The sequence below is a fragment of the Aotus nancymaae genome, unplaced genomic scaffold, assembly GCF_030222135.1.
Source record: "Aotus nancymaae isolate 86718 unplaced genomic scaffold, 86718_ANA_hifiasm-v0.15.2.pri h1tg000062l, whole genome shotgun sequence".
In the NCBI taxonomy this organism is placed as follows: Eukaryota; Metazoa; Chordata; class Mammalia; order Primates; family Aotidae; genus Aotus; species Aotus nancymaae.
In genome coordinates this window covers 40,233,042-40,259,396 of record NW_026988476.1, presented here as the reverse complement: position 1 = coordinate 40,259,396, position 26,355 = coordinate 40,233,042, and the positions used below count along the sequence as shown (strand labels likewise).

The following is a 26,355-nucleotide window of genomic DNA, read 5'->3' as shown; positions in this document are numbered from 1 at the left end:
AATTTGTTAAGAGGGGACACCTCCAGGAAAGGTTCTTAATCACAATAAAATAAAATAATAAAAAAAATTTTAAAGTTAAAAAAGGCAAAAAAGAGCAAATGCTTCTGAAAAAAGAGAACATCAAGTAATGTTCCTAACTTTCTGGTCTCATTCTAGGATCAACAGTTTAGTTGTTGTCTTAACTATATATGTCTAGCACAGAGACTGGAAAATAAGTACTCAAAAAGTAATTAAAAGGTAAATAGAAAAAAAAATCTTTCAGCATTCAACTTTTGAGTATTGACATTGTGAACTCATAAACAGATAATATATTAACTGATCTCCCTTTATTCATATGCATATTTCCTTTCTACCATCCAAGTAACTCAAGGTTTCCCCTTTACCAAAATCATGTCAGAAGTATTTTCCTAACAGGCTGCATTTCTTTTTTAAATTTTATTTTATTTTATTATTTTATTATTTTTTCAAGACGGGGTTTCACCATAATGGTCAGGCTGGTCTCAAACTCGTAACCTCAAGTAATCTGCCTGTCTCAGCCTCCCGAAGTGCTGGGATTACAGGCATGAGCCACCGCGCCCGGCTGGGCTGCATTTCTTAAGCACAAAGTTACTCTTTCCTTTATTAACTGTTTCTAACTTAAATCATCAGGTATTTTGTTGAACAAAGAATTCTAATACACTTAAGAAATATTAGACTGCTCACAGCCATGCAGCTGTGTCCTGTGTGAGAGAAACATCCCCATGGTGCTACCCTCAGAAGACACGCCCACCCCACCCCTAAGGCCAGCCAAGCAGCCATGTACCCACATCTCAAGCCTAAGAAACAGCACCCCCATAGGCTGCTCTTGGCAGATGTGTCCCAAGGCAGGCTAAGCAACTACATGCCCATGCTCCCAGTCAGAGTAACAGTTCCATGGCCCCAACCTGAGTGAGCCAGACCCCAAGTTGGCTGACTTACTGTGTACATGCACATATCCATGACTTGAGAAACAGCCTGGGAAGCCCACCCTTTGCAAAGCCACACCACTATCACCACAAACTGAGTCTGGGCCACTGAGAAACTCTCAAATACCACTAGTGTAGATTACAGGTAAAGAAACTACATGGTCAGGCATGGCAGCTCATGCCTGTAATCCCAGCACTTTGGGAGGCTGAGGTGGGCAGATCATCTGAGGTCAAGAGTTTTAGACCAGCCTGACCAATATGGTGAAACCATGTCTCTACTGAAAATACAAAATTACCCGGGCATGGTGGCATGTATCTGTCGTCCCAGCTACTCAGAAAGCTGAGATGGAAGAATTGCTTGTAGTGGGCCAAGATTGTGCCACTGCACTCCAGCCTGGGCAAGAGAGCAAGACAAGAAAGAAAGAAAGACAGAAAAACAGAAAGAAAAGAAAGAAAGGAAACAAACTAACTACATGAAGACTACACTACATGTCCACCTAGAACCAAGGCCAATGTACCCTACTGAACTTATACTCCAAGACCCATTTATACAAATAATTCTTTCCCTTCAAACTCCACTACATAAAATTGAAAGAGTCAGCTTTTCCACCAGATTCATACAAATCAACATAGGGACAAATCAACAATGAAAAAAAGAAACATTACCACAAAAGCAAAATAATAAATTTCTAGTAACAGACCCCCAATCATAAGGAAATACATGAAATTCCAGAAAAAAGGATTCAAAATAAGAGTTTTAAGGAAACTCAGTGAGATACAAAAGAATACAGACAGACAATTCAAAGAAATCAGGAAAACAATACATTATTTGAACAAGAAATTCAACAAAGAGGTATCATAAAAAAGAACCAAACAGAAATCCTAAAGCTGAAGAATTCAATAAATGAAATAAAATATATAAGCAAGAGCTTCAACAACACATTAGAAAGCAGAAGAAATCATTTCTGAAATTGAAGACAGGTCTTTTGAAATAACAGAAGACAAAAAAAAAGAAAAAAATTTTTTAAAAATGAAGAAAGCCTACAGGATTTATGGGACACCATTAAGCAAACAAATATTTGTATTATGGGCACTCCAGAAGGAGAAGAAAAGGGAAATTGTGAAGAAAACAATTAATGAAATGATAGCAAGAAACTTGCCAAGTCTTGGAAGAAAGAACATCCTAGTCCAGGAAGCTCAAAGAACCTAAATAGATTCAACCCCAAGCAGGTCCTTTTCAAGGCACATTTTAATTAAATTGTCAAAAGTCAAAGACAAAGAATTTTGAAAGCAGCAACAGAAAAGCATCAAGTCACATATAAGGGAATCCCTATTAGACTAACAGCTGATTTCTCACCAGAAACCTTACAGGCCAGGAGTAAAGGGGATGATATATTCAAAGTACTAAAAAAGAAAAAGAAAAAATAGTCAGCACGAATATCATACCCAGCAAAGCTATCCTTCAGAAATAAAGGGGAAATAAGATCTTTCACAGACAAGTAAAATCAGGGAATTCATTACCATTAGACCACCCTTTCATGAAATGCTCAAGGGAGTCTGGAAGTGAAAAGACAATAACTACCCAAGACAATAACTACCATTATGAAAACATTCAAAACTATAAAACTTACTGGCAGAGCGGATACACAAATGAGAAAAAGAAAGAAATCAAACTTTATCACTAAAGAAAACCACCCAACTGCAAAAATAAACAACGAGAGGAAGTAAGTAACAAAGCATATGCAAAACACCCAGAAAACAATCAATAAAATGATAGCAGCAAATCCTCGCCCATCGATAATAACCTTGAATGCAAATGGATCAAATTCTACCACTTAAAAGACAGAGAATGACAGCCTGGATTTTAAGAAAACAAGACTCAACAATATACTACCTACAAGAAACTCACCTCACCTGTAAAGACACACACAGACTGAAAGTGAGGGGATGGAAAAAGATATTCTAGACAAATAGAAATCAAAAGTGAGCAGAAGTCACTATACTAATAACAAACAAAACAGACTTTAAGTCAAAAGCTGTAAAAGGACACAAAGAAAGACACTGTATAATAAAGGGATCATAGCACTGAAATGTCCTTGAAAAAAAAAGAAAAAAGAAAGAAAGGGATTAATTCATAAAAAGAATATAACAATTATAATATATATGTACCCAACACCAGAGCATCCAAATATATAAAGCAAATATTAGACCTAAAGGGAGAGAGAAACCCTGATTTGGTTATAGTTGGGGGCTTCAAAACACTGCACTCTCAGCATTGAACAAATTATCTAGCACCTCAATGTTTATTGCAGAGCACTATTCAAAGTAGCCAAGATATGGAATCAACATAACATGGAATCAGCCTAGGTATCCAACAACAGATGAATAGATAAAGAAAATGATGTGGTATATATACAAAGTGAAATACTATTCAGCCATAAAAACATATGAAATCCTGTCATTCATGGCAACATGGATGAAACTGAAGGACATTATATTAAGTGAGGAACAGAAAACACCACATATTCTCTCTCATATGTGGAAGCTAAAGAAAGTTGATCTCATAAAAGTAAAAATTAGAATAGAGGACACTAGGGGCTGGGAAGGGTAGGGGGAAGGGAAGAATAGAGAGATTTGTTAAAGGATAAAAAATTATAGCTACATAGAAGAAATAAGTTCTAGTGTTCTACACCACTATAGAATTACTATAGTTAACAAAAACATTAGTCTCAAAAACTAGAAGGATATTGAACATTCCTAACACAAAGAAATGATAAATGTTTGAGATATGGATATGCTATTTACTCTGATCTGAACACTATACATGGATCGAAACATCATTATATTCCCCATGAATATAATTATTTGTCAATTAAGAAAATAAAATTTGGCCGGGCGCGGTGGCTCACGCCTGTAATCCCAGCACTTTGGGAGGCCGAGGTGGGTGGATCACGAGGTCAAGAGATCGAGACCATCCTGGTCAACATGGTGAAACCCCGTCTCTACTAAAGATACAAAAAATTAGCTGGGCATGGTGGCGCGTGCCTGTAATCCCAGCTACTCAGGAGGCTGAGGCAGGAGAATTGCCTGAACCCAGGAGGCGGAGGTTGCGGTGAGCCGAGATCGCGCCATTGCACTCCAGCCTGGGTAACAAGAGCGAAACTCCGTCTCAAAAAAAAAAAAAAAAAAAAAAAAAGAAAATAAAATTTAAAAATAAATAAATAAATAAATAAATAAATACAAGCCTGCTCAGAATAAAAATGAAGCTCACTAGTCCATAATAACCAGGGTTGTTTTCTGAAACTTTCCACAGATATGCTACACTAATATGTGTCAGCCTACCAGCACAATAAACAACATGATACTCCCACCTTCAAGTTCTTCCATGTAGCCATAAAAAAGAATGAGCTCATATCTTTTGAAGGGACATGGATGGAGCTGGAGGACATCCTTAGCAAACTAATGCAGGAACAGAAAACCAAACACCGCATGTTCTCACTTGGAAGTGGGAGCTAAATGATGAAAACACATGGACACACAAAGGGAAACAACACATGCTGGGGCCTTTCAGAGGGTGGAGGATGAGGATCAGGAAACCTAATGGGTACTAAGCTTAATACCTGGGTGATGAAATAAGCTGTACAACAAACCCCCATGACACAATTTTACCTATGTAAAAACCCTGCTCTTGTACCCCCGAACTTAAAAGTTTAAATTCAAAAAAAAGAAAAAAGTTTCCCATAAAGATCATTATTATGTTACCCAAAAAAGTTCTTCAAAATTCGTAGCCAGGCACGGTGGCTCACGCCTGTAATCCCAGCACTTTGAGAGGCCAAACCAGGCGGATCACTTGAGGCCAGAAGTTTGAAAACAGACTGGCCAACAGGGTGAAACTCCATCTCTACTAAAAATACAAAAACTAGCTGGGTGTGGTGGTACCCGCCTGTAATTCCAGCCACTTGGGAGACTGAGGCACAAGAATCGCTTCAGCCTGAAAGGCCAAGGTTGTGGTAAGCCCAGATTGCGTCACGGCACTGCAGCCTGGGTGACAGAGCAAGACTCTTGTCTCAAAAACAAAAATATTCCAGTATGACTACAGTATCTTAGGTATTTGTGTATAGAGAGCCTATGCCTTTAGGAATACCTCTAGGCTAACTTTATTTTTTCCTCTGGGTATCTGAAAACCTAGTCAGGGCAAACAAATCACAAGTAAATCATTAAAGAGGAATAATAGAAAGTAAATATCTTTATTTATTTACTTACATGACTATAATATTAAAAAATTACCTCCCTACACTCTAGCTTATCATAAATCCATGAAAAATTACCTTTTTCCTGAGAAAGGTTTTCCTCCTGGCGTTGGTGGTGAGGTTTGTAAGGCGCTGCACCCTGACTGAGTCCTTCGGCCACAAAACCATCCAGAAAAGATAAAGAAGCATCTACCTATAATAAAATTAAGCAAAAATTAGGAATTAAATAAATGTATCCTAAGTAGATTATATAGTCACATAAATAATTTTAGCCCATATATATTTTTTAAAATTCTAAATGAGAAACAAAAACTACAATTCTAAAAATGCCACCACAGCCAGGCGCAGTGACTCATGACTGTAATCCAAGCACTGTGGGAGGCCGAGATGGGCGCATCATTTGAGGCCAGGAGTTTAAGAGCAGCCTAACCAACGAGGTGAAACCCCATCTCCACTAAAAATAAAAAAAATTAAAAATTAGCCAGGTGTGGTGTCATGTGTCTGTAGTCCCAGCATAGCCACCACCTGGGAGGCTGCAGCAGAACTGCTTGAACCAGGAGGCAGAGGTTGCAGTGAGCCAAGATTGTGCCACTGCACTCCAGCCTGGGTGACAGAACAAGACCCTGTCTCAAAAAATGAATGAATGAATGAATAAATAAATGAAAATGTTACCCAACTCTCTACCTTTCTGAAACATCTATAATCAGATCACCTGGCTAAGAAGCTAACAACATAAATCATTTGCACTTATTATTAATTTCACTGCAGTGCAGAATATATTTTTGAGCACCGAATACGTTATGGCATCCTATTGGGTTCTATAATTGAGATGAAGACAGAGTTCCTACCCTCAGCAGAACTGTAACCCACCAGAAGAAACAGACATATATACTATAAGTTATGGTGACTGTATTGGTTTCCTGCTGCAGAGGGCTAAAATCAAGGCTTTGGCAGGGCTGGATCCTTCTGGATGTACCAAGGGAATCCATTCCTTGTTTCTTCCAGCTTTTAGAGACTGCCAGCATTCCTTGACTTGTGGCCCACATCATTCCAATCTCTGCTTCTGTTGTTACTTTGCCTTCTCCTATGTAATCTCTTGCTTCACTTTTATAAGGATCCTTGTGATTATATCATGCCTAGCTACATAATCTAGGATAACTGCCCCATCACAAAATATTTAACTTCATCACATCTACAAAGTTCCCTTTAACGTTTAAGGTAACAAGCACAAATCCCAGAGATTAAGACATGGACATCTTTTGAGGGCCATTATTCAGCCTCCCACAGTGCCTTTGATTTAATTATCCTAATAAAACTGAAAATGCTTTTTCACAAATCTATGGAAAATTACTTAATTGCAGCAGAAAAAGTATTGAGAATATTTTTTAATGAATAAATAAGAGATGAAGAAAGAATGAGAGGGAAAGGAGAAAAGAAGATGAACAAAAATGATAGATAAACAAGTGGATAGAGCAGTGATGACCTCAGAAACCAAAGACTTGCCTCTACTGATTTAGCCAAATATATACAAATAGCTCAGATAATTTAGAATAGCAAATAATTCTCAAACATAAAAATAGCACCTCACCCTCTGAATTTGGAAAGGTTTTGCTTGAATAAGATTCTTGGGCCAGGTGCCGTGGCTGATGCCTGTAATTCCAGCACTCTGGGAGGCCGAGGAGGGTGGATCACCTGAGGTCAGGAGTTCGAGACCAGCCTGGCCAACATGATAAAACCCCATCTCTACTAAAATACAAAAATTAGCCAGGTGTGGTGGTGGACACCTATAATCCCAACTACTCGGGAGGTTGAGACAGGGGAATCACTTGAACCTGGGGGAGGCAGAAGTTGCAGTGAGCTGAGATTGTGCCATTACACTCCAGCCTGGGTGACAAGAGTGAAACTCCATCTCAAAAAAAAAAAAAGACTCTTGAGATGAAGCTATGTCAAAATCATTATCTTTTATTGGAGAAAAAGGGAAGTGTAGTTACTCCCTATGTAATACTATGTGTGGCATGTTCACTCATCATTTCAATAAACATCTCTGGAATGCTTACCAAATACTAAAGCAAGGCTGCTGCCCTTGAGGAACTACTAAAAGATCTAATGAAGAAATGTTTAAAATGAATATAAGCCATGAAAATCTGAGTCAAAATTAGTAGAAATATTACCAATTTTTTTTCTCTTTCTCAACTAATTTGAATAATTCTAAGTGCCTTTGAAAGTTTTCTAATTTACACCTGAGGGAGACTATGGTATGAAATAAAGACAGTGAGTATTAAATAAGAATTTTAGGTTAAAAAGGGTGGTGGCAGAAACTAGGTGGGAACCAAAAGGTGGGTGATCAGGCTCCAAAATAGTAAAGATTTTAACAAGTAGATGGACAAAATAAAAGGGAAAACCACTTTTTTTAGATTCTCAAATAGAGGAGAAATAAAATGACACAGAATTTCAAAGGAGATTAAAAATAAAAGAAGATAGACAAACTTGTGGAGTATCCTGAAAAGTGGCATGCCCAGGGACAGTATAAAAGCTCTGAGAACCCTCCTCCATAGCTTGCCCTATGCATCTCCTTCCTCTGTACCCTTTGCAATATAGTTTATAATAAACCAGTAAGCTAACACAAATCAAGGAGAAAGTGTGGAATAATGCTAATGGGATACTGCCCAATTCATGAATCACTACTAAAAATCAATTTGTGGCCGGGCGCGGTGGCTCACGCCTGTAATCCCAGCACTTTGGGAGACCAAGCAGGGCAGATCATGAGGTCAAGAGATCGAGACCATCCTGGCCAACATGGTGAAACCCCATCTCTACTAAAAAAATACAAAAATTAGCTGGGCATGGTGGCATGCACCTGTAGTCCCAGCTACTCGGGAGGCTGAGGCAGGAGAATTGCTTGAACCCGGGAGGCGGAGGTTGCAGTGAGCCGAGATCGCGAAACTGCACTCCAGCCTGGCACCTGGCAACAGAGCAAGACTATGTCTCAAAAAAAAAAAAAAAAGAAAAGAAAATCAATTTGTGTGCACACCAGTGTTGCTACCACCAGCATCTGCACGTGCCACCGCTGGAGGCCCAAGGTCTGGCATACCCAAGCCTGCCAATGCCAGGACCCATACAAACTGCCCAGGGATCTGACAACCAGTATGCCCAGCTAACCACTGCTACCAGCAGTGCACAAGAATCAACCTCCCTAATGTTCTGTCCTCAGCAAAGCCTTTCTACAGCCTCCCCTGACAAACACACCCTAAGCCACTGTATATGTCCATTTTTGCATTGGTATAAGAAACACTTGAGACTGGGTAATTTATAAAGAGAATAGGTTTAATTAGCTCACAGATTTGCAGGCTGTACAGGAAGCATGATGCTGGCATCTGTTCAGCTTCTGGTAAGGCCTCAGGAAGCTTTTACTTATGGAGGAAGGTAAAGCAGAAGCAAGCACATCACATGGTGAAAGCAGGAGCAAGAGAGAGAGAGAGTACGGTGTGTGGGGGGTGGGGGGAGGTGGTACACTTTACAACAACCAGATCTCTCAAGAACTCACTCTCCATCACAAGGACAGCAGCAAGCCATGAGGTATCTGCCCTTATGACCCAAACAACTTCTACTAGGCCCTACCTCCAATAATGGGGATGACAATTCAATGTGAGATTTGGGCAGGACATCCAAACAACATCACCACTGAGGAATTCACAGACATCACTGATTTTGATTATAGCTGAAGAAATAATTTGGAAACTATACTACTGTGCCCATCCAGAATCAAAGCCCAAGCACCTTATTAACCAACAGCATAGATACATCTATAGGGAGAGGGCTTTCCCTACTAAAGGGAATCCATAAACTTAGAATCAACTGCTATTATACCAGATACACATATTTCAATGTGAGGAAACAAGAAAAATTAAAAAAACAAAGAAACATGACACCTCCAAAGGCACAATAACTCTCCACTGACAGATCCAAAAAAAAAGAAAATTTATAAAATACCTGTAAAAAAACCTCAAAATAATGATCTTAAGGAAACTCAAAAGATACAAGAGAACACAAATAAAACAAAAATAAATCAAGAAAATAATTCATGATCCGAATGAGAAATTCAAAGAGAGGTCGATATCATAAATAAGAAACAAATAGAACTCCTAGAACTAAAGAATTCAATGAATGAAATAAAAAATATAACCAAGAGCTTCAACAATAGACTAGATTGAGAAGGGAGGATTTCCAAATTTGAGAACATGTCTTTGAAATAAACCAGACAAAAATAAATAAATAAAACAGAGTAAAGAAAGCATACGTGACATATAAGACACCATGAAGCAAACTAATATTTGAATTTGGGGAGTTTAAGGACAAAATGGGCAAAGGCACAGAAAACCTAATTGAAAATAATAGCTAAAAACTTCTCAAGTCTTGCAAGAGATACAGACAACAATACACAGGAAGCTCAAAGACCCTCAAAGAGATTTAACCTGGCCACGGTGGCTCACGCCTATAATCCCAGCACTTTGGGAGGCTGAGGTGGGGGGATCACCTGAGGTCAGGAGTTTGAGACCAGCCTGACCGACATAGAGAAACCCTATCTCTACTAAAAAATAAAAAATTAGCTGGGCATGGTGGTGCATGCCTGTAATCCCAGCTACTTGGAAGGCTAAGCCAGGAGAATCGCTTGAACCCAAGAGGCAGAGGTTGCAGTGAGCTGAGATCGCACCATTGCACTCCAACCTGGGCAACAAGAATGAAACTCCATCTCAAAAAAAAAAAGAGAGATTCAACCTAAAAAGATCTTCACCAAAGCACATTACACTCAAACTGTCAAAAGCCAAATTACAAAGAGAGAATTCTAAAAACAACAAGAGAAAAGTATCAAGTCACACATTAAAGAGTATCCCTATCAGACTAATAGAGGATTTCTTAGCAGAAATCTTATTTTATAGGCAAGGAAAAATGGGATGATATACTCAAAGTGCTGGGGGAAGAAAAAAACTGCAAGGTAAGTAAGTATCCTATACACAGCATAAAGGAGAAAGAAAGTCTTCCTTAGACAGGTAAAAACTAAGGGAATTCATCCCCACTAGACCAACCCTAAAAGAAATGTTTGAGGGAATCTTATGTCTGGGAGTAAAAAGGTATCTACCAACATGAAAACACATGAAAGTATAAAACTCACTGGTAAAGTAGATATACAAATGAGAAAGAGAAAGGAATCAAATATTATCATCACACAAAAAAAATCCATACAGGGAAACAATTAAAAAAGGAAGAAAGGGGAGAGGGGTGGAGGAGGAAAAAAATATATAAAACAATCAACAAAATGACAGGAGTAAATCCTCACCTATCCATAACAACCTTTAACTAAAACAGTTTAAATTACCCAATTAAAATATATAAGCTGGCTGAACAGATAACAAAACAAGATCCACCTATATGCTGCCTATAAGAAACTCACTCACCTGTAAAGACACACATAGACTCAAAGTGTAGGGATAAATAAGAATAACCATGCAAACAGAAACCAAAAGCATGCAAGAGTAGCTAATGTTACATCAGACAAAATAGAATTGGAAAAAAAAACATAAGGGAGACAAGAAATGTCATTATATAATGATGAAGGGATCAATTCACCAAAAGCATACAACATTTGTAAATACATATGCACCCAACACTGAAGCAAATACATATAAAGTAAATATTATTAGATACTCAGATACATAAAGCAAATATTACTAAAGCTCAAGAGAGAGAGAGAGAACCCCATACAATCATAGTTGGAAACATCACTTTCAGATTAAGACAGATCATCTAGACAAAAATCAACAATGAAGCATCAAACTTAATTTGCATTCTAGACCAAATGGACCTAACATATTTACAGAACATTTTATTCAACAGCTGCAGAATACACATTCTTCTCATCAACACATGGAACATTCTCCGGGACAGACCATATGTCACACCACAAAAAGTCTCAACAAATTTGAAAAAATTAAAATCATAGCAAGTATCTTCTCAAACTGCACATAATAAAACTAGAAATCAATGATAAGAGGTACTTTGGAAACTAAACAAATATCTGAAAATTAAACAACATATTCCTGAGTGACCATCAGGTCAGTGAAGAAATCAGGAAGGAAATTTAAAAATTTCTTGACTCTAATAAAAATGGAACCTCAAACACAACATACCCAAACCTATGTAATACAGCAAATAACAGTGTTAAGAGGGAAGTTTATAGCAATAAACACCTACATCAAAAAAGCAGAAAGATTTCAAACAAATAACCTTATGATGCCCCTCAAGGAACTAGAAAGGATGAACAAACCAAATTCAACATTAGTAGAAGGAAATAAATAATAAAGATCAGACCAACCAGAAATAAACAAAATGGAGACTTAAAATAAGATACAAAAAAAAAAATCAATAAAACAAAAAGTTGGTTATCTTGAACAATAAACAAAATTGATAAACTGCTAGCTATACTAATAAAGAAAAAAAGAGAAAAGATTCAAATAACTAAAACCAGGAAAAAAAAAAAAGGAGACATTGCAATGGCTACCACAGAAATACAAAAGATTATTAGAGACTATTATAAACAACTGACTAACAAACTGGAAAACCTGATGGAAATAAATAAATTCCTGGACACATCTATCAAGATTCCACAAGGAAAAAATAGAAAACCTGAATGAATAACAATATTGAATCAGTAACAGTAAATCTCCCAACAGAGAAAAGCTTACCAGATGGCTTTACTGCTGAATTCCAGCAAATATAAAGAAGAACTAACCAACTCTACTTAAACTAGTCCAAAAATATTGAAGAGGACATTCTTCCTAACTCATTCTATGTGGCCACCAGCATTACCCTGATACCAAAACTAGACAGGGACAAAACAACAACAAATTACAAGCCGATATCCCAGTTGAACAAAGATACAAAAATTCTCAACAGAAATCTAGAAAACTGAATCCAAAAACATATCAAAAAAAAATATACTATGATCAAGTAGAATTTACTAGAAAACTAAATCCAAAAACACATCAAAAAGATAATACACTATGATCACGTAGAATTTTCCCAGAAATGCCAGGATAGTTCAACATACACAAATCAATAAATGTGACACTTCACATCAAAAGAATGAAGGACAAAAACCATATGATTATCTCAATAGATACAGAGAAATCATTTGGTAGAATCCAACATCCTATCATGATAAAAACTCACAAGAAATTGAGCATAGAAAAAACATAACTCAACATCATAAAACCCATATACGACAAACCCAAAGTCAATATCACAATGAATAAGGAAAACCTGAAAGCACTTCCTCTAAGAATTGGAAAAGGGCAAGGATGCCCACTTTCATCACTCCTATTCGACAAAGTCCTGGCCAGAGCAATTGGGCAAAAGAAAGAAGTGCATCTAAATTGGAAAAGAGGAAGTCAAATTGTACCTTTTTGCAGATGACATGATCTTATATATAGAAAAACCTAAAGACTTCAACAAAAAGTTCCTAGAACTAATAAAAGAATTTAGTAAAGATTCAGGATACAAAATCAACATACAAAAATCAGTAGCATTTCTATACACCAATAACAAACTAGCCAAAAAAAAAAAAAATACTTGGAATAAATTTAACCAAGGAGGTAGAACATCTCCACAAGGAAAACCACAAAACACTTAAAAAAGAAATGAAGAGGATACAGACAAATGGAAATATATCCCATGCTCATGGATCACAAGAATATTGTTAAAATGATCATACTACTCAAAGCAATCTACAGAATCAATGTACTATCAAAATACCAATGACAATCTTCACAGAAATAGAAAAAACAACCTTAAAATTTGTAGAGAACCACATGAGACTCTGAATAGTCAATGCAATACTAAGCAAAAAGAACAAAGCTGGAGGCATCACACTACCTAATTCCAAAATATACTAAAGCTGTAGTAACCAAAATAGCATGGTATTGGTATAAAAACAGACATACAAACCAATAGAACAGCAGACAGATCCAGAAAAAAACTGTGTATTTATGACTGACTGATTTTTGGTAGAAGTGCCAAGAATATATATTGGGGAAATGATATCCTCTTCAATAAATAGTGTTGAAAAGCCTTGGTACCAACATGCAGAATAATGAAACAAGATCCCTATCTCTCACCATATAAAAAAATCAACTCATAGTAAATTAAATAATTTAATGTAAGATCAAAAACTATACAACTACTAGAAGTAAACTTAGAGGAAATGCTTCAGGACATGTGTCAAGGCAAAGATTTGTGTCTAAGACTTCAAAAGCACAGGCAAAAAAGGCAAAAATGACAAATGGGACTGTATTAAGGTAAAAAAAACGTATGCATAACAAACGATACACTCAACAGAGTGAAGAAACAATCTGTAGAATGGGAAAAAATATTTACAAACAAGGGACTAATATCCAGAATATGTAAGGAATTCAACTCAACAGCAAAAATACAAATAATCCCATTAAAAGGTGAGCAAAGATCATTAACAGATATTTCTTAAAAGAAGATATACAAATGGCCAACAAGTAAACAAAAAAATGCTCAACATCACTAATCATCAGGGAGATGCAAATTAAAACCACTGTGAGGTATTATCTCATCTCAGTTACAATGGCTATTATCAAGTAGATAAAAAATAATAAATATTGCCAAGGATACAGAAAAAAAGGAAGCTCATGCACTAACAGTAGGAATGTAAATTAAGATAGCCATTATAGAAAACAGCACGGAGATTTAAAAAATACAAATAAAAATTGAACTACCATACAAACCCACCATTGGGTATTTATCCAATGGAAATGAAATAATTATTTCAAAGGTATACCTGCACCCCCATGTTCAATGCAGCACTATTCACAACAGCCAAAATATGGAATCAACCTAAGTGTCCACCAGTGGACACATGGATAAAGAAAATGTGGTATATATACACAATGGAATATTATTCAGCCAAATAATATTCTAGCAACATGGATGGGACTTACTTCACTATGAAGTAAAACAAGCATGGCACAAAAAGTCAAATATCAGATGTTCTTATGCATATGTGGAAGTTAAAAATGTGCATCTCATGGAGGTAGAGAATAGAATGGTTAAAGAAGTTGGGAAGGATGAGGGGAAGGGAAGAAGAATGGTTGGTTAATGGTTAGTAACATGTCTAGATAAGAGGATTAAGTTCTAGTATATGACAGCACAGTAGGGTGACTATAATAATAATTGTATATTATTTGTATATTTCAGAATAACTAAAGAGAAGATCTGAAATGTTCCCAAGACAATGAAATAATAAATGTTTGAGGTGATGGATATCCTAAATACTCTGATTTATGTATTACATATTCTATGCATGTATCAAAGTATCATTTGTACTCCAGATATGTATGTTAAAGTCAACAAATAAAAGAAATTCTTGAATTATTCTATTAAAAGAGACTGTCACAGGATATAAATATCTTCACTGCAGTTCTCCAGAAAAGACACTCTTCTTCCTATTTAGAATCAGTACTGAATGGAAGCTCTTAAATTCTCTGTCATACTAATGTAAGAAAAAACTCGAAAGTTCACCTTAAATGCTACAGAAACCATATTTTGATATATTCCTGATATGTCACAAATGCAAAATTACTCTGTTTAATGATGACACAATTTTTAAAAAGATAGAACACCAATGTCTTACCACCAAGTCTTCACAACTCCTGTCAACTGGAAGCAAGCTCTTCATAAGTTCCACATTCTCATGCAAATGTTTTAATTCAAATGCATGTTGTCTCATACAAGTATCCAAAGATATTGTAAATTCCTGGATTAATCTCTCAACTGTATTAGAAGAGTGTGCCTGAGGTGTCAATTTGGTCACAGCAGCAATTAACCAGGCTTTTGTTTCTGAAGACACAGAGTCATTGATAAGTAACTTGTAGAGCTTAGCTATAACTTCCTCTGGCGTTTCCTTATCTAAGAGGTAGGAATATTCCCCTAATACCTGTAAATAAAACAAAGAGATATTTACATAAAAATGTCAAGGTATATGGTAAACTATACTCAAATCTAAACAGAGAAACTTATATAAAAATGTCAAGGTATACGGTAAACTATACTCAAATCTAAACAAAGTGCCTATTGCTAGAGTGAATTTAAAGTAGATTAAACATCCTCTCATGGTGAAAAAATTATTACATAAAGATACAACCGCATATTTTAGATTCAAAATCATACCAAGAATTCAAAATGGCTTTCCACATCATTGTCATTAACAATATATAAAGCAGCATACCTTTACAAGTTTCTGAACTAGAGTTGGTTGTTGGTTTTTATAAGCACTATCATATTCTGTTATTATTTTACAGTAAGCATTTAAGTTCTCACATAATGATGGTTCTTACTACACGTAAGAGGCACCTCAGGTGTTTCATAAAAATACAGATTTCTAGGCTCTACCCCCAGATATTCTGATTTAGTATGTCTGTGGTCCCCAAGGATATACATGTGAATAAGCATCAGCTGATTCTTATGTAGACAGTCCACAGAAGAGACTTGAAGAAATGCCTATTGGCTGGGCACGGTGGCTGATGCCTATAATCCCAGCACTTTGGGAAGCTGAGGTGGGCAAATCATCTGAGGTCAGGAGTTCAAAACCAGCCTGGCCAACATGGTGAAATGCCATCTCTACTAAAAAAAAATTAGCCAGGTGTGGTGGCACATGCCTGTAATCCCAGCTACTCGGGAAGCTGAGGCAGAAGAATCACTCGAACCTGGGAGGCAGATGTTGCAATGAGCTGAGATCACACCACTGCACTCCAGCCTAGAGAAGAGGGCAAGACTCCATCTCAAAACAAAAAACAACACTTATCTACACATCCAACTTAGGTAACATACAATCCTGTAAGTGAAAGAACTTGACAGGGACAGGAGGCAGAGAAATTCTAGGCAAAAAAGGGCAGGGTCCCTGGCGAAGCCCCACCCTCAAGCCAAAAAGCCTGAGATCACCACCCAAAGTGAGAACTTATAGCGCTATTTTCCCATTCAAATGTTGCCTTTTCCTAAACCACCCATGGCCCTGCCCTGCCCCATCCTGTACCTATGAAGACCCCAAACTCAGCCAGCATAGAGGAAGAAGCAGCTGGATGTCATAGAGAAGTAGCTTGACTTCAGAAGGACAGCTTGACGGCGTAACTTCAAAGAAGAATCCAGCCACAGACAGCTGGACTTCCAGAGAAAATTACCTTCCCTGCCCTGGTCCCCATGTCAGCTCCCCTTCCTGCTGAGAGCCCCTTTCACCGGCAATAAAATCCCCCACATTTACCATCCTTTAACTCATTCATGCAACCTCATTTTTACTGAAGAAGACAAGAGCTCAGGAGTGAGTGCAGATAAAAAAGGGCCCACTGAGATGTTAACACCTAAGCCATCTCTGATGGAAGAGCTAAAAGAGCACTGTAACATGCTCACTGGATTGTGGGGAGTCATGGGTATTCCCTACTAGATGCTGCCATGGGGCCACACAGTTTTGCTCCAGCCAGAGCCCAAAAGCACTCACTCTGGCACCCACTCACCTGCAATGCTTACCTTCCCTCAAGGGGTTGAGAGCTACAGGATGAGTAAGTGAAGCATCCTGTCTCAAGGCCCACAAAAGGGTCAAGGGAAATTTCCTGTTTCAGTATCATTAATAAACTGATAATTCAGGAAGTGTGAAATCTTTCTGATATGGTTTGGCTCTGCGTCCCCAACCCAAATCTCACCTTGAATTGTAATAATCCCCACATGTCAAGGGCATGACCAGGTGGAAATAACTGAATCATGGGGGCAGTTTCCCCTATGCTGTTCTTGATAGTGAGTTCTCACAAGATCTGATGGTTTATGAGGGGCTTCCCCCTTCACTTGGCTTCGTTCTCTCTCCTACTGCCCTGTGAAGAGGTGCCTTCTGCCATGATTCTAAGTTTCCTGAGGCCTACCCATCCATATGGAACTGTGAGCCAATTAAATTTCTTCTTTATAAATTACCCAGTCTTGGATATTTCTTCATAGCAGCATGAGAACAGATTAATACACTTTCCTAAGTGGTGTTTATGAAATAATTTCATGTCTTTGGTATAATGTTGGTACCAGCAAGAAAAGAAAAGAGGGAGGCTGAGTGATAGGCAAGGGAAAATGCAGAGCTAGTAAGAAGGAAGGAAGGAAAAAGAAATAGGACTAATGAGTTCAATCCTTAAACAGTATAATTTTTAGGGTGGTTTTATAAAAGATGGAAGGTAGCTCCAGAAGAGCAGGTAACATGAATCCCAGTTCAAAAATCAGTAGTAATGGACGTCTGCATCTGGGAAGATGGAGAAGACGTTTTTATCCCTATTCTTCCTACTAAGTACATCTAAAAACCCTGGATATTATATGTAAAACATACAGCAGACTATCTGTTGTCTCATTTACCCCAGACTGGATGTGGAGAGCCAGAAACCCAGAAATGCCAATGGGTACAGACAAAAAGCCCCAAGATGAGCCTGCCCCCTAGTCAATAAGCCAAAAGGACAGAAAACTTTCAGACAATAACCCTCTTACTCCAGCCAAGCACCACACGGAAAAATCTGCAGCCCCACCCATACTAGCAAAGGCAGAGTGGAGAATCAAGACTTCCACCCACACCAGGGTATAAGAGGTTCCCCAAACTCCCCACCAGGCAACAGAGAAGCCTGAGTGGGGAGTCAGGACTTTCATCACCACTGAGCTGTAGAGAGGCCTACTCTCCCACAGTGTCAGTGGAGATTGGGCAGGGAGCCTGCACTTTAACTCCACCAAGGAGAAATGCAGTGCCCCTGCCTTTCTCTGATGGGAGTGTGTCAGTGGAAGCCAGGTAGAGTCAGGATTTTCCCCACTATTCAGCAAGCCACCCCCTCATAGTGTCAATGTAGGCCATAGAACTGAAGATCTCAATACCCTTCTCTCAATAGTTAATAGGACTACACAAAGAATCAGCGAGTATATAAATCACACTGCCACGTATGCACCTATGCAACAATCTTGCATGTTCTTCACATGTACCCCAAAACCTAAAATGCAATAAAAAAATTAAAAAAAAATACTGAATTAACAAAAAATGAATAAAAATGCTTATCTCTACAACTCAAGAAAAAAAAAAAGAAATTTTTTTTAAGAAAATTGAATTTGTGATTTAATAACTCCCCCAAAAATCTACAAATCCAGATGGTTTCACTGGAAAATTCTACCAAATTTTTAAAGCAGCATTAACAGCAATTTTATACAAACTCTTCCAGAAAATAGGAGGGCACATTCCCAAGTCATTCTATGAAACAAGTATTACCTTGATACCAAAACTGGAGTACCACAAAAATGACAACTACAGACCAACAGCCCTCATGACACTAGATAAAATTCAAGAACACTCCAAGAACTATTAAGTTAGTTCAGCAAGACTGTAGGATACAAGATAAAAATACAAAACCATTATATTTGTATATACAGTTGGCCCTCTGCATCTAAAGAGGATTGGTTTCAGGATTCCCTGTGGATGCCCGAATCCCAAAATAGTACTGATCCCAACTGCTATCAATTGGAGCACACTTCTGTTCACATCTTCCACTACTCACAAATTTAATGTCTTTTCCATCTTAACTAAGAATTCATCATGCACTGTAACCATAACTTTTGTAGTGTAAGGTATGACAGCAAAACTAACGTGATTTTTTTTCCTTCTTCACAATTCCACAGAGAGAATTTCTCTTCTTACTGTAGAACTTTACAACCTCAGCATACGATTTTTTTCTTTCCTCATTAAGTCAAGAACTTTCACCTTTTCACTTAAAGGAAGTACTTTTATAGTTTTTCTTTGGCATACCCAAATTGCCAGCATCACAACTCTTGTGCTGTGGGGCCATGATTAAGTAAATAAAGGTTACTAGAATATAAGCACTGCAATAATGCTACAGTTGATCTGAAAACCTAGACATCTACTAAGTGACTAACAGGCAGTAGTATATATACCATGAATATACTGGACAAAGGAATGGTTCAGGTCCCAGGTGGCACAGAGCAGGATGAACCAGGATCGCTCAAGAGTTCATCACGCTACTCAGGATGACACATAATCTTAAAGTTAGGAATTGTTGATTTCTGGAATTTTCCATTTAATATTTTCAGACCATGACTGGCCATAGGTAACTAAAACTGCAGAAAGCAAAACTACAGATAAGGCGGGGGGGTCAACTGTACATGACCTGTATGCTGCAGAAAGAAAAGACAATCTAAATTAAGTGGAGTGACATGCCACATTCATGAACAAAAAAAAGCAACGGCCACCAAAACCAATAAATTCAGGAAGGATCATCAACACTAAAGCCATAAGTAAAGAAAGCCTCATAGAATCACCACACAAATTAGTTATAAATTACAAAAAGGAAAGATATCCTTATAATGCAAAGATATGGAGGTCACCATCTTTTTTTTAATCCCTTTGGTTGAGACTAGGTCTCACTTTGTTGCCCAAGTTGATCTCAAACTCTGGCTTCAAGCAATCTTCCCGCCCCCCATAATGATGGGATGACAGGCATGAGCCACCTCACCAGGCTACCATCTTAACCCAAACTTATAAACTTACAATCACCAATAAGTGAACAAACTGACATTATATACATCCTGATATGATGTAGCAGGAAATACACAACATTGCTTATGTAGTATTCTCACTAAAAATGTTTAACCTGAACAAAAATAATCAGATATCTAGAACGTAGGACCTTCTATAAATTAACAGTAGTCATCCAAAACAAACAAAAAAATCAATGTCCTAAAAACCCAAATAAAGTGGGGTTCATTATAAATTAAAAGAGCTAAAGAGACATAAGTAAAGGCAATTTGTGAGCCTCAACTGGACCTGGGCCTGAAAGGAGGAGAATAATAGCCCTAAGAGACATTTTTTGGTACAACTTGATAAATCAGAGTATGGATAGTATATTAGGTGACATTAACAAATTACTATTTACATTTCTTAGGTGTGATAACGGTTTAATAGTTATGTCATTCACAGAAGATTCATGTTGAGGTTTTAGGGGTGAAATGTCACAGTGTATGCAATTCAATTCTAAACAGCTCAGAAAAACAAACTGTATATAGGTAGACCTAGATATACCTATAGATGCAGACATGGTAAAACAAATGTAATTAAAAATATTTAACTGGGCCAGGTGTGGTGGCTCATACCTGTAACCTCAGCACTTTGGGAGGCCGAGACAGGTGGATCACCTGAGGTCAAGAGTGACCAGCCTGGCAAACATGGCGAAACCCAATCTCTATTAAAAATACAAAAATTAGCCAGGTGCGGTGGCACACGCCTGTAATCCCCGCTACTCGGGAGGCCGAGACAGGAGAATTGCTTGAATCCAGGAGGCAGAGGTTAGAGTGAGCTAAGATTGCACCACTGCACTCCAGCCTGGGCGACAGAGCAAGACTCTGCCTCAAAAAAAAAAAAAAAAAATTAACTGAAAAAGCTAAATTAAAAGCATATTTATTATCTTAGTCTTTTAACTTCTCTGCAAACGAGAAAAGAAAAAAATTTTATGTAAAAAAATCTGGATAAAATTTAAGCTAACATGCTAACATTTGGCAATACTATAAAATATTAAAATATGCATACCATATCACTTCTCTAAATCTCCCCTAAAGAAACACTTGCCTATATGCACAAGAAAGAATACATAAAGGTGATTGTGCGTACGCAATTACATGTGATTATATTACATAAAATTGTGACCTTTGTCTTGTAAAAGAACTGATCTCCACTACTGGCTTTTGATGAAGCAGGCAGCCCTGTTGGGAGGCCACATGGCAAGAAACTGAAGGCAGTTCTAGCAGCTAAGGACAGCCTACAGTTATTAGTATGAAAGCAAAACCCTCAGTCACAAAAACTCAGCCACAGGAAAATGAATTCGGCCAAAAACCACACATGAGCTTGAAAGTGGATTATTTACCAGTCAAGCTTCAGGTGAGACAACAGCCCCAGCCAACACTTTGATTGCAACCCTCTGAGTCCCTAAGCACAGAACCCAGCTAAGCCATGCCTAGACTCCTGACCCACAGAAACCATGAGATAATGAATTTGTATTGTCTTAAGCCACTAAGTTTGTGGTAACATTGTTATGCAGCATAAGAAAACAAGCCTATCAATGACAGACTGGATAAAGAAAATGTAGTATACATATACCATGGAATACTATGCAGGCATAAAAAGGATCAAGATCATGTCCTTTGCAGGGACATGGATGAAGCTGTAAGCCATTATCCTCAGCAAACTACCGCAGGAACAGAAAACCAAACACCACATGTTCTCGTAAGTGGGAGCTGAACAATGAGAACACAGGGCACAGGGAGGGGAACAACACATACCAAGGTCTGTCAAGGAGGGTGGTGGAGGTGGAGAGCTTTATGAAAAAGAGCTAACGCATGCCGGGCTTAATACCTAGGTGATGTGTTGACAGGTGCAGCAAACCACCATGGTACACATTTACCTAGGTAACAAACCTACACATCCTGCACATGTACCCTAGACTTAAAAAATAAAAGAAAGAAGAAAAAGAAAAACAAAAGTTAATGATATAAGCATTCAGCACTGTGCCTGGTACCTTGAAAATGCTTCTTAAAGATGAACGTCTTTCTTTTTGTTTAAAATAATTTACTGTATAAATTTTTAAAAATAAAACTAATATATTACAGAAAAATGAGTATTCAAATATTCAAACATGGACTCACATAAAAAACACAACAAAAACATTGTAAACACAAACAGAAATTAAGTAAATACCCATATTTAAAAGACCAGACAAGTGAGATGGCACAGAGAAAAAACGAAGAATTAAATAGTTAAGTGACTGATGGAGGCCATTTGAAAAACTGACAGCTGAAGGAGTTAGCTGAGTAGAAGTGAATAGTTTCTTTTTTTTTTTTAGATGGAGTCTCGTTCTGTAGCCCAGGCTGGAGTGCAGTGGCGTGATCTTGGCTCACTGCAACCTCCGCCTCCCGGGTACTGGTTCAAGCAATTCTCCTATCTCAGCCTCCCAAGTAGCTAGGATTACAGGCACAAGCCACCATGTCCAGCTAATTTTTGTATTTTTTTTTAGTAGAGCTGGGGGTTTCACCATGTTGGCCAGTCTGGTCTTGAACTCCTGACCTCGTGATCCATCTGCCTTGGCCTCCGCCTCCCAAAGTGCTAGGATTACAGGCGTAAGCCACCACACCCAGCCCAGTGAATAGTTTCTGAAGGAAATATGTTAACATTTGGTTTGTAGAAAAAATGTTATAAAAGTTTATGATTTAATGTACTTTGCTCACCCAACTCATAACTTGAAGAAATCTCTGCGGATAGAACACATTTTCCACATCTAGTAAAGTGAGATAAGACTGAACTGCATAGAGTCTTAACTGCTGATCTTCCGTTTCATCATCAAAACCTACAAAGAAATTGATACACCATTTTAATTTCCACTAACTTCCCTACTCTGTAATAAAAACATTTAACTTTAAAATGTTTACTGTAGAGAATGTAATAGTCTACCAACCTTCTGCTAGTAGTCTCAGAAAGTTATTAGGAATATCAGGATGCATTACATCTCCTCCTACTGAAAACACAGCATTCATTGTCTGAATAAACCATGCATTATCAGGAGCATATGTGTCCACAGTGTTAAGAACAAGTACACTTCCAAATGCTACCTATTAAAAATTACCCTTCTGTAGCAACCTTTTAAAAAATAACCCCAATTCATCCTAGTATGGCACTTTTATCTTTAACCTTTGCCATAAATTTTTCTATACCCCAGTTTTATGTAAAGTACTCAGTAAAAGCTTATTTAATAAACTTAATAAACTGAGTTTATGCCACTTTAGCATCACGCTTGCACAGAATAGTCATCCAATAAATAAATGTGAAATAACCAAAAGAAACAAACCAGCTAACTAGATACAAATAACAGAAAATTATATACACTTAAAAGAAGCTAAATATTGTGGTATGTCTACTTGAACAAGTTGTTTAGCCTCTTTTCTAATCTGTTCCCCATCAGTTTTTGTTTTTTTTTTTGAGACAGAGTTTCGCTCTTGTTATCCAGGCTGGAGTGCAATGGCGTGATCTCGGCTCACCACAACCTCTGCCTCCTGGGTTCAGGCAATTCTCCTGCCTCAGCCTCCCGAGTAGCTGGGATTACAGGCAAGTGCCACCATGCCCAGTTAATTTTTGTATTTTCAGTAGAGATGGGGTTTCACCATGTTGACCAGGATGGTCTCGATCTCTTGACCTCGTGATCCACCCGCCTCGGCCTCCTAAAGTGCTGGGATTACAGGCGTGAGCCACCATGCCCGGCCCAGTTTTAAAGTTCTATCATTCTGCTGGCCAGAATTACAGCACTGATTAAGTCAAAACTATACTTAAGCAATTTCCAATATAATTTGATTAACAGTATCCACCCACTATTTTTTAGAATTATACAATAACATGTCTAAAAGAATGGAATATCCTTATGACCTGTAAAGTTCTTCTGACTTTTAAGAAACAAATATGAAGAAGAGTAACACGTTAATGGAGTTCCCAACTACTTATTTGTGATTAAGTAATCACTTAATTTCCAGCAAAATCACTTAATTTCCAGCATAAAACAATAAAGTATAAGTTTTAGCATTCTGACCACTCCCACACACCTTCCACTTTCCCCCAAAAGCAAGAACTTTTACTCAGAAATCAAGGTAGAAGTAGAAACAAAGCAGGACGTAAAGAGGAATAAAGAGGATAAAGTTTCTATCTTCCTGCCCAAAATACTGACTATACGAGTAACAGAAACAAGGGAAAAAAGCCATGTCCTAAGAAGTCTACACAAATTCCTTTTTCTGACAAGAGACTTGAAAATCAGGTATAAAATTACTGCTGAGTCTCTGAACTCAACTTGCAAGTGACCATACCTACACCAATCATCTTGAAGTCACTGTGTAACTATTTTAAGACTCATGGTCCAAATAAAGGATATTTCTCAGCCAGCTCTGCTATTTTGCCAACCAAATTGACGATGACATACTCTTCTTTGCTCTGATGTAAATATTCAAGCATTTTCTGGACAATAACTGTTACATTCTGTGCATTAGTAATTCTGTAAAGAAGTTCCAGAGTCTATTTAAAGAAGAGAAATTAAAAATAATGTTGTAAAACTATGCATAACATCAATAAGTACAGTAAAATACAGACTGATCATACAGTTGATTGGTAGTCACTTAAAAGGTAAGAAATGCAAATTTTAATGAAAAGCTTAAGAAAGGTAAAACTATTGTCAAACAATGAATTATGATCAATTCCAATGTCTATAAGCTTTCTACTGAGATAATCACAATCTGACATCTCTACATGACAGAACACTTAAAGACTAAAAAGTTAAAATACAACACATATATATTTTCTAAATACATAACAGCTCTTAAATATATATTACTGACAGCTATGAGTGTATACATATATGTATGCAAGTGTATGTATGTGTGTATAAATCTAGTCTTGGAAACTATTTCCCACACTATAGAAGACAGCAGACTATTTCCCAAACAACAGAAAACAGCACTTGAGTGGGTTAGGTAATCAAAGGCAAACAGCTTCTGTTTGGATGGACAAAGGTTGGTGGCCCAAATACTTCAAAGCCTAGCAAAGCCTACGTTCAAAATCTGTCATCAAGGAAGAACCGTTTTATAGCTACCTTTTTTTTTTTTGAGCCAGGGTCTTGCTCTGTCACCCAGGCTGGAGTGCACTGGCACAATCTCAGTTCAGTGCAACCCCTGCCTCCTGGGCTCAAGCAATCCTCCCACCTCAGACTTCCAAGTAGGTGGGACTACAGGCACGTGCCACCACACCCAGCTAATTTTTTGGTACTTTGTAGAGATGGGGTTCCATCATATTGTCCAGGCTGGTCTTGAACAAGCTCAAAGGATCCTCCCACCTTGGTCTCCCAAAGTGTTGTGATTACAGGCATGAGCCACTGTGCATGGCCTGCACCTACTTTCTTTCTTTTCTTTTCTTTTTCTTTTTCTTTTCTTTTCTTTTTTTTTTTTTCTGAGATGGAGTCTCACTCTGTAGCCCAGACTGGTGTGCAGTGGCACGATCTCAGCTTGCCACCAAGCCTGGCTAATTTTTGCATTTTTAGTAGAGATGGGGTTTCACCATGTTGAACAGGCTGGTCTCAAACTCCTGACCTCAGGTGATCTGTCCACCTCAGCCTCCCAAAGTGCTGGGATTACAGGTGTGAGCCACAGTGCCCAACTGCTACAGCTACTTTCTAAAAGGTATAAGGAATATACCTCTTACTGCTTCAAATATTATGAAGACCAATATCAGAGTAAACTCCTACTTGCATGGCTTTCCACAGCTCTAGATTAAGGTTTTAAAAATATAACTCTCAGAAATCAATATGAGTCCAAAGGCAATACTAAGCAAGCATCATTTATTGGTGTTCTAGGATCAGCAATATTAGCTGCAACACAATCTCCACATATTTGTCAAACTTCCTCAATATATTTAGGGTTCTTTCTAATTTTTCAATCCTTACAGCCAGGACTTCAGTACAAAAGATAACATATTTTGAAAGCTTTTCTTTTAAAAAAAAAACAACTGCTTTAATGTGTAAACGCCACTTAAATCTAAAAATATGTAGGCCACCCCATCAACAGTTTTCAACCTATGGAGCTGCTTCAGACATGCTCCCTGTGGATTCCAAATAAAGTTATATAGTTTTAGATAATATACATCAAATTTATTTCCTGTTCTCTGACCATGAAATATGGCATTTCCAGAACTGAATGGAGTACAGTGTTACAAACTATACTGCCAGAGGTCTTTTCTATTCAGATTTTGTAGCTCCTTCTCATCTTCTCTCTTCCTGTAATATGAGAGAGGTAATAAAAGCTGGTAAAAGGGAATCCTATCCCAAGCAACAGCTCACCAAACACCCAAGGACCAAAGTTCTTGCCATATCATTTGACAGAGGTTAGAAGTGACAACAGCATTGAGGAAACAGTACTTTAGCGCCTTCTTTGGGCGCCAAAGATACTCACTATCTCCCCAAAGAATTCAAATCACTTTTCTCACTGCAGGTAATGGA

The 26,355-nt window shown here is 37.7% G+C and overlaps 1 protein-coding gene across 3 annotated transcripts in view; it reads right to left on the bottom strand.

The window, feature by feature from the left end:
- The window catches only part of AP4E1 (adaptor related protein complex 4 subunit epsilon 1), a 98,292-nt gene that overhangs the window by 38,217 nt on the left and 33,720 nt on the right, over positions 1 to 26,355 (bottom strand). For all 3 annotated transcript variants that reach the window (XM_012442378.2, XM_064365673.1, XM_064365674.1), the window contains 5 exons: positions 24,244 to 24,383; positions 22,786 to 22,898; positions 22,559 to 22,677; positions 14,907 to 15,209; positions 5,273 to 5,387 (listed from right to left, as the gene is read on the bottom strand). In XM_012442378.2, the coding sequence (XP_012297801.2) occupies positions 5,273 to 5,387; positions 14,907 to 15,209; positions 22,559 to 22,677; positions 22,786 to 22,898; positions 24,244 to 24,383 (790 nt within the window). The remainder of the gene's footprint in view (positions 1 to 5,272; positions 5,388 to 14,906; positions 15,210 to 22,558; positions 22,678 to 22,785; positions 22,899 to 24,243; positions 24,384 to 26,355) is intronic.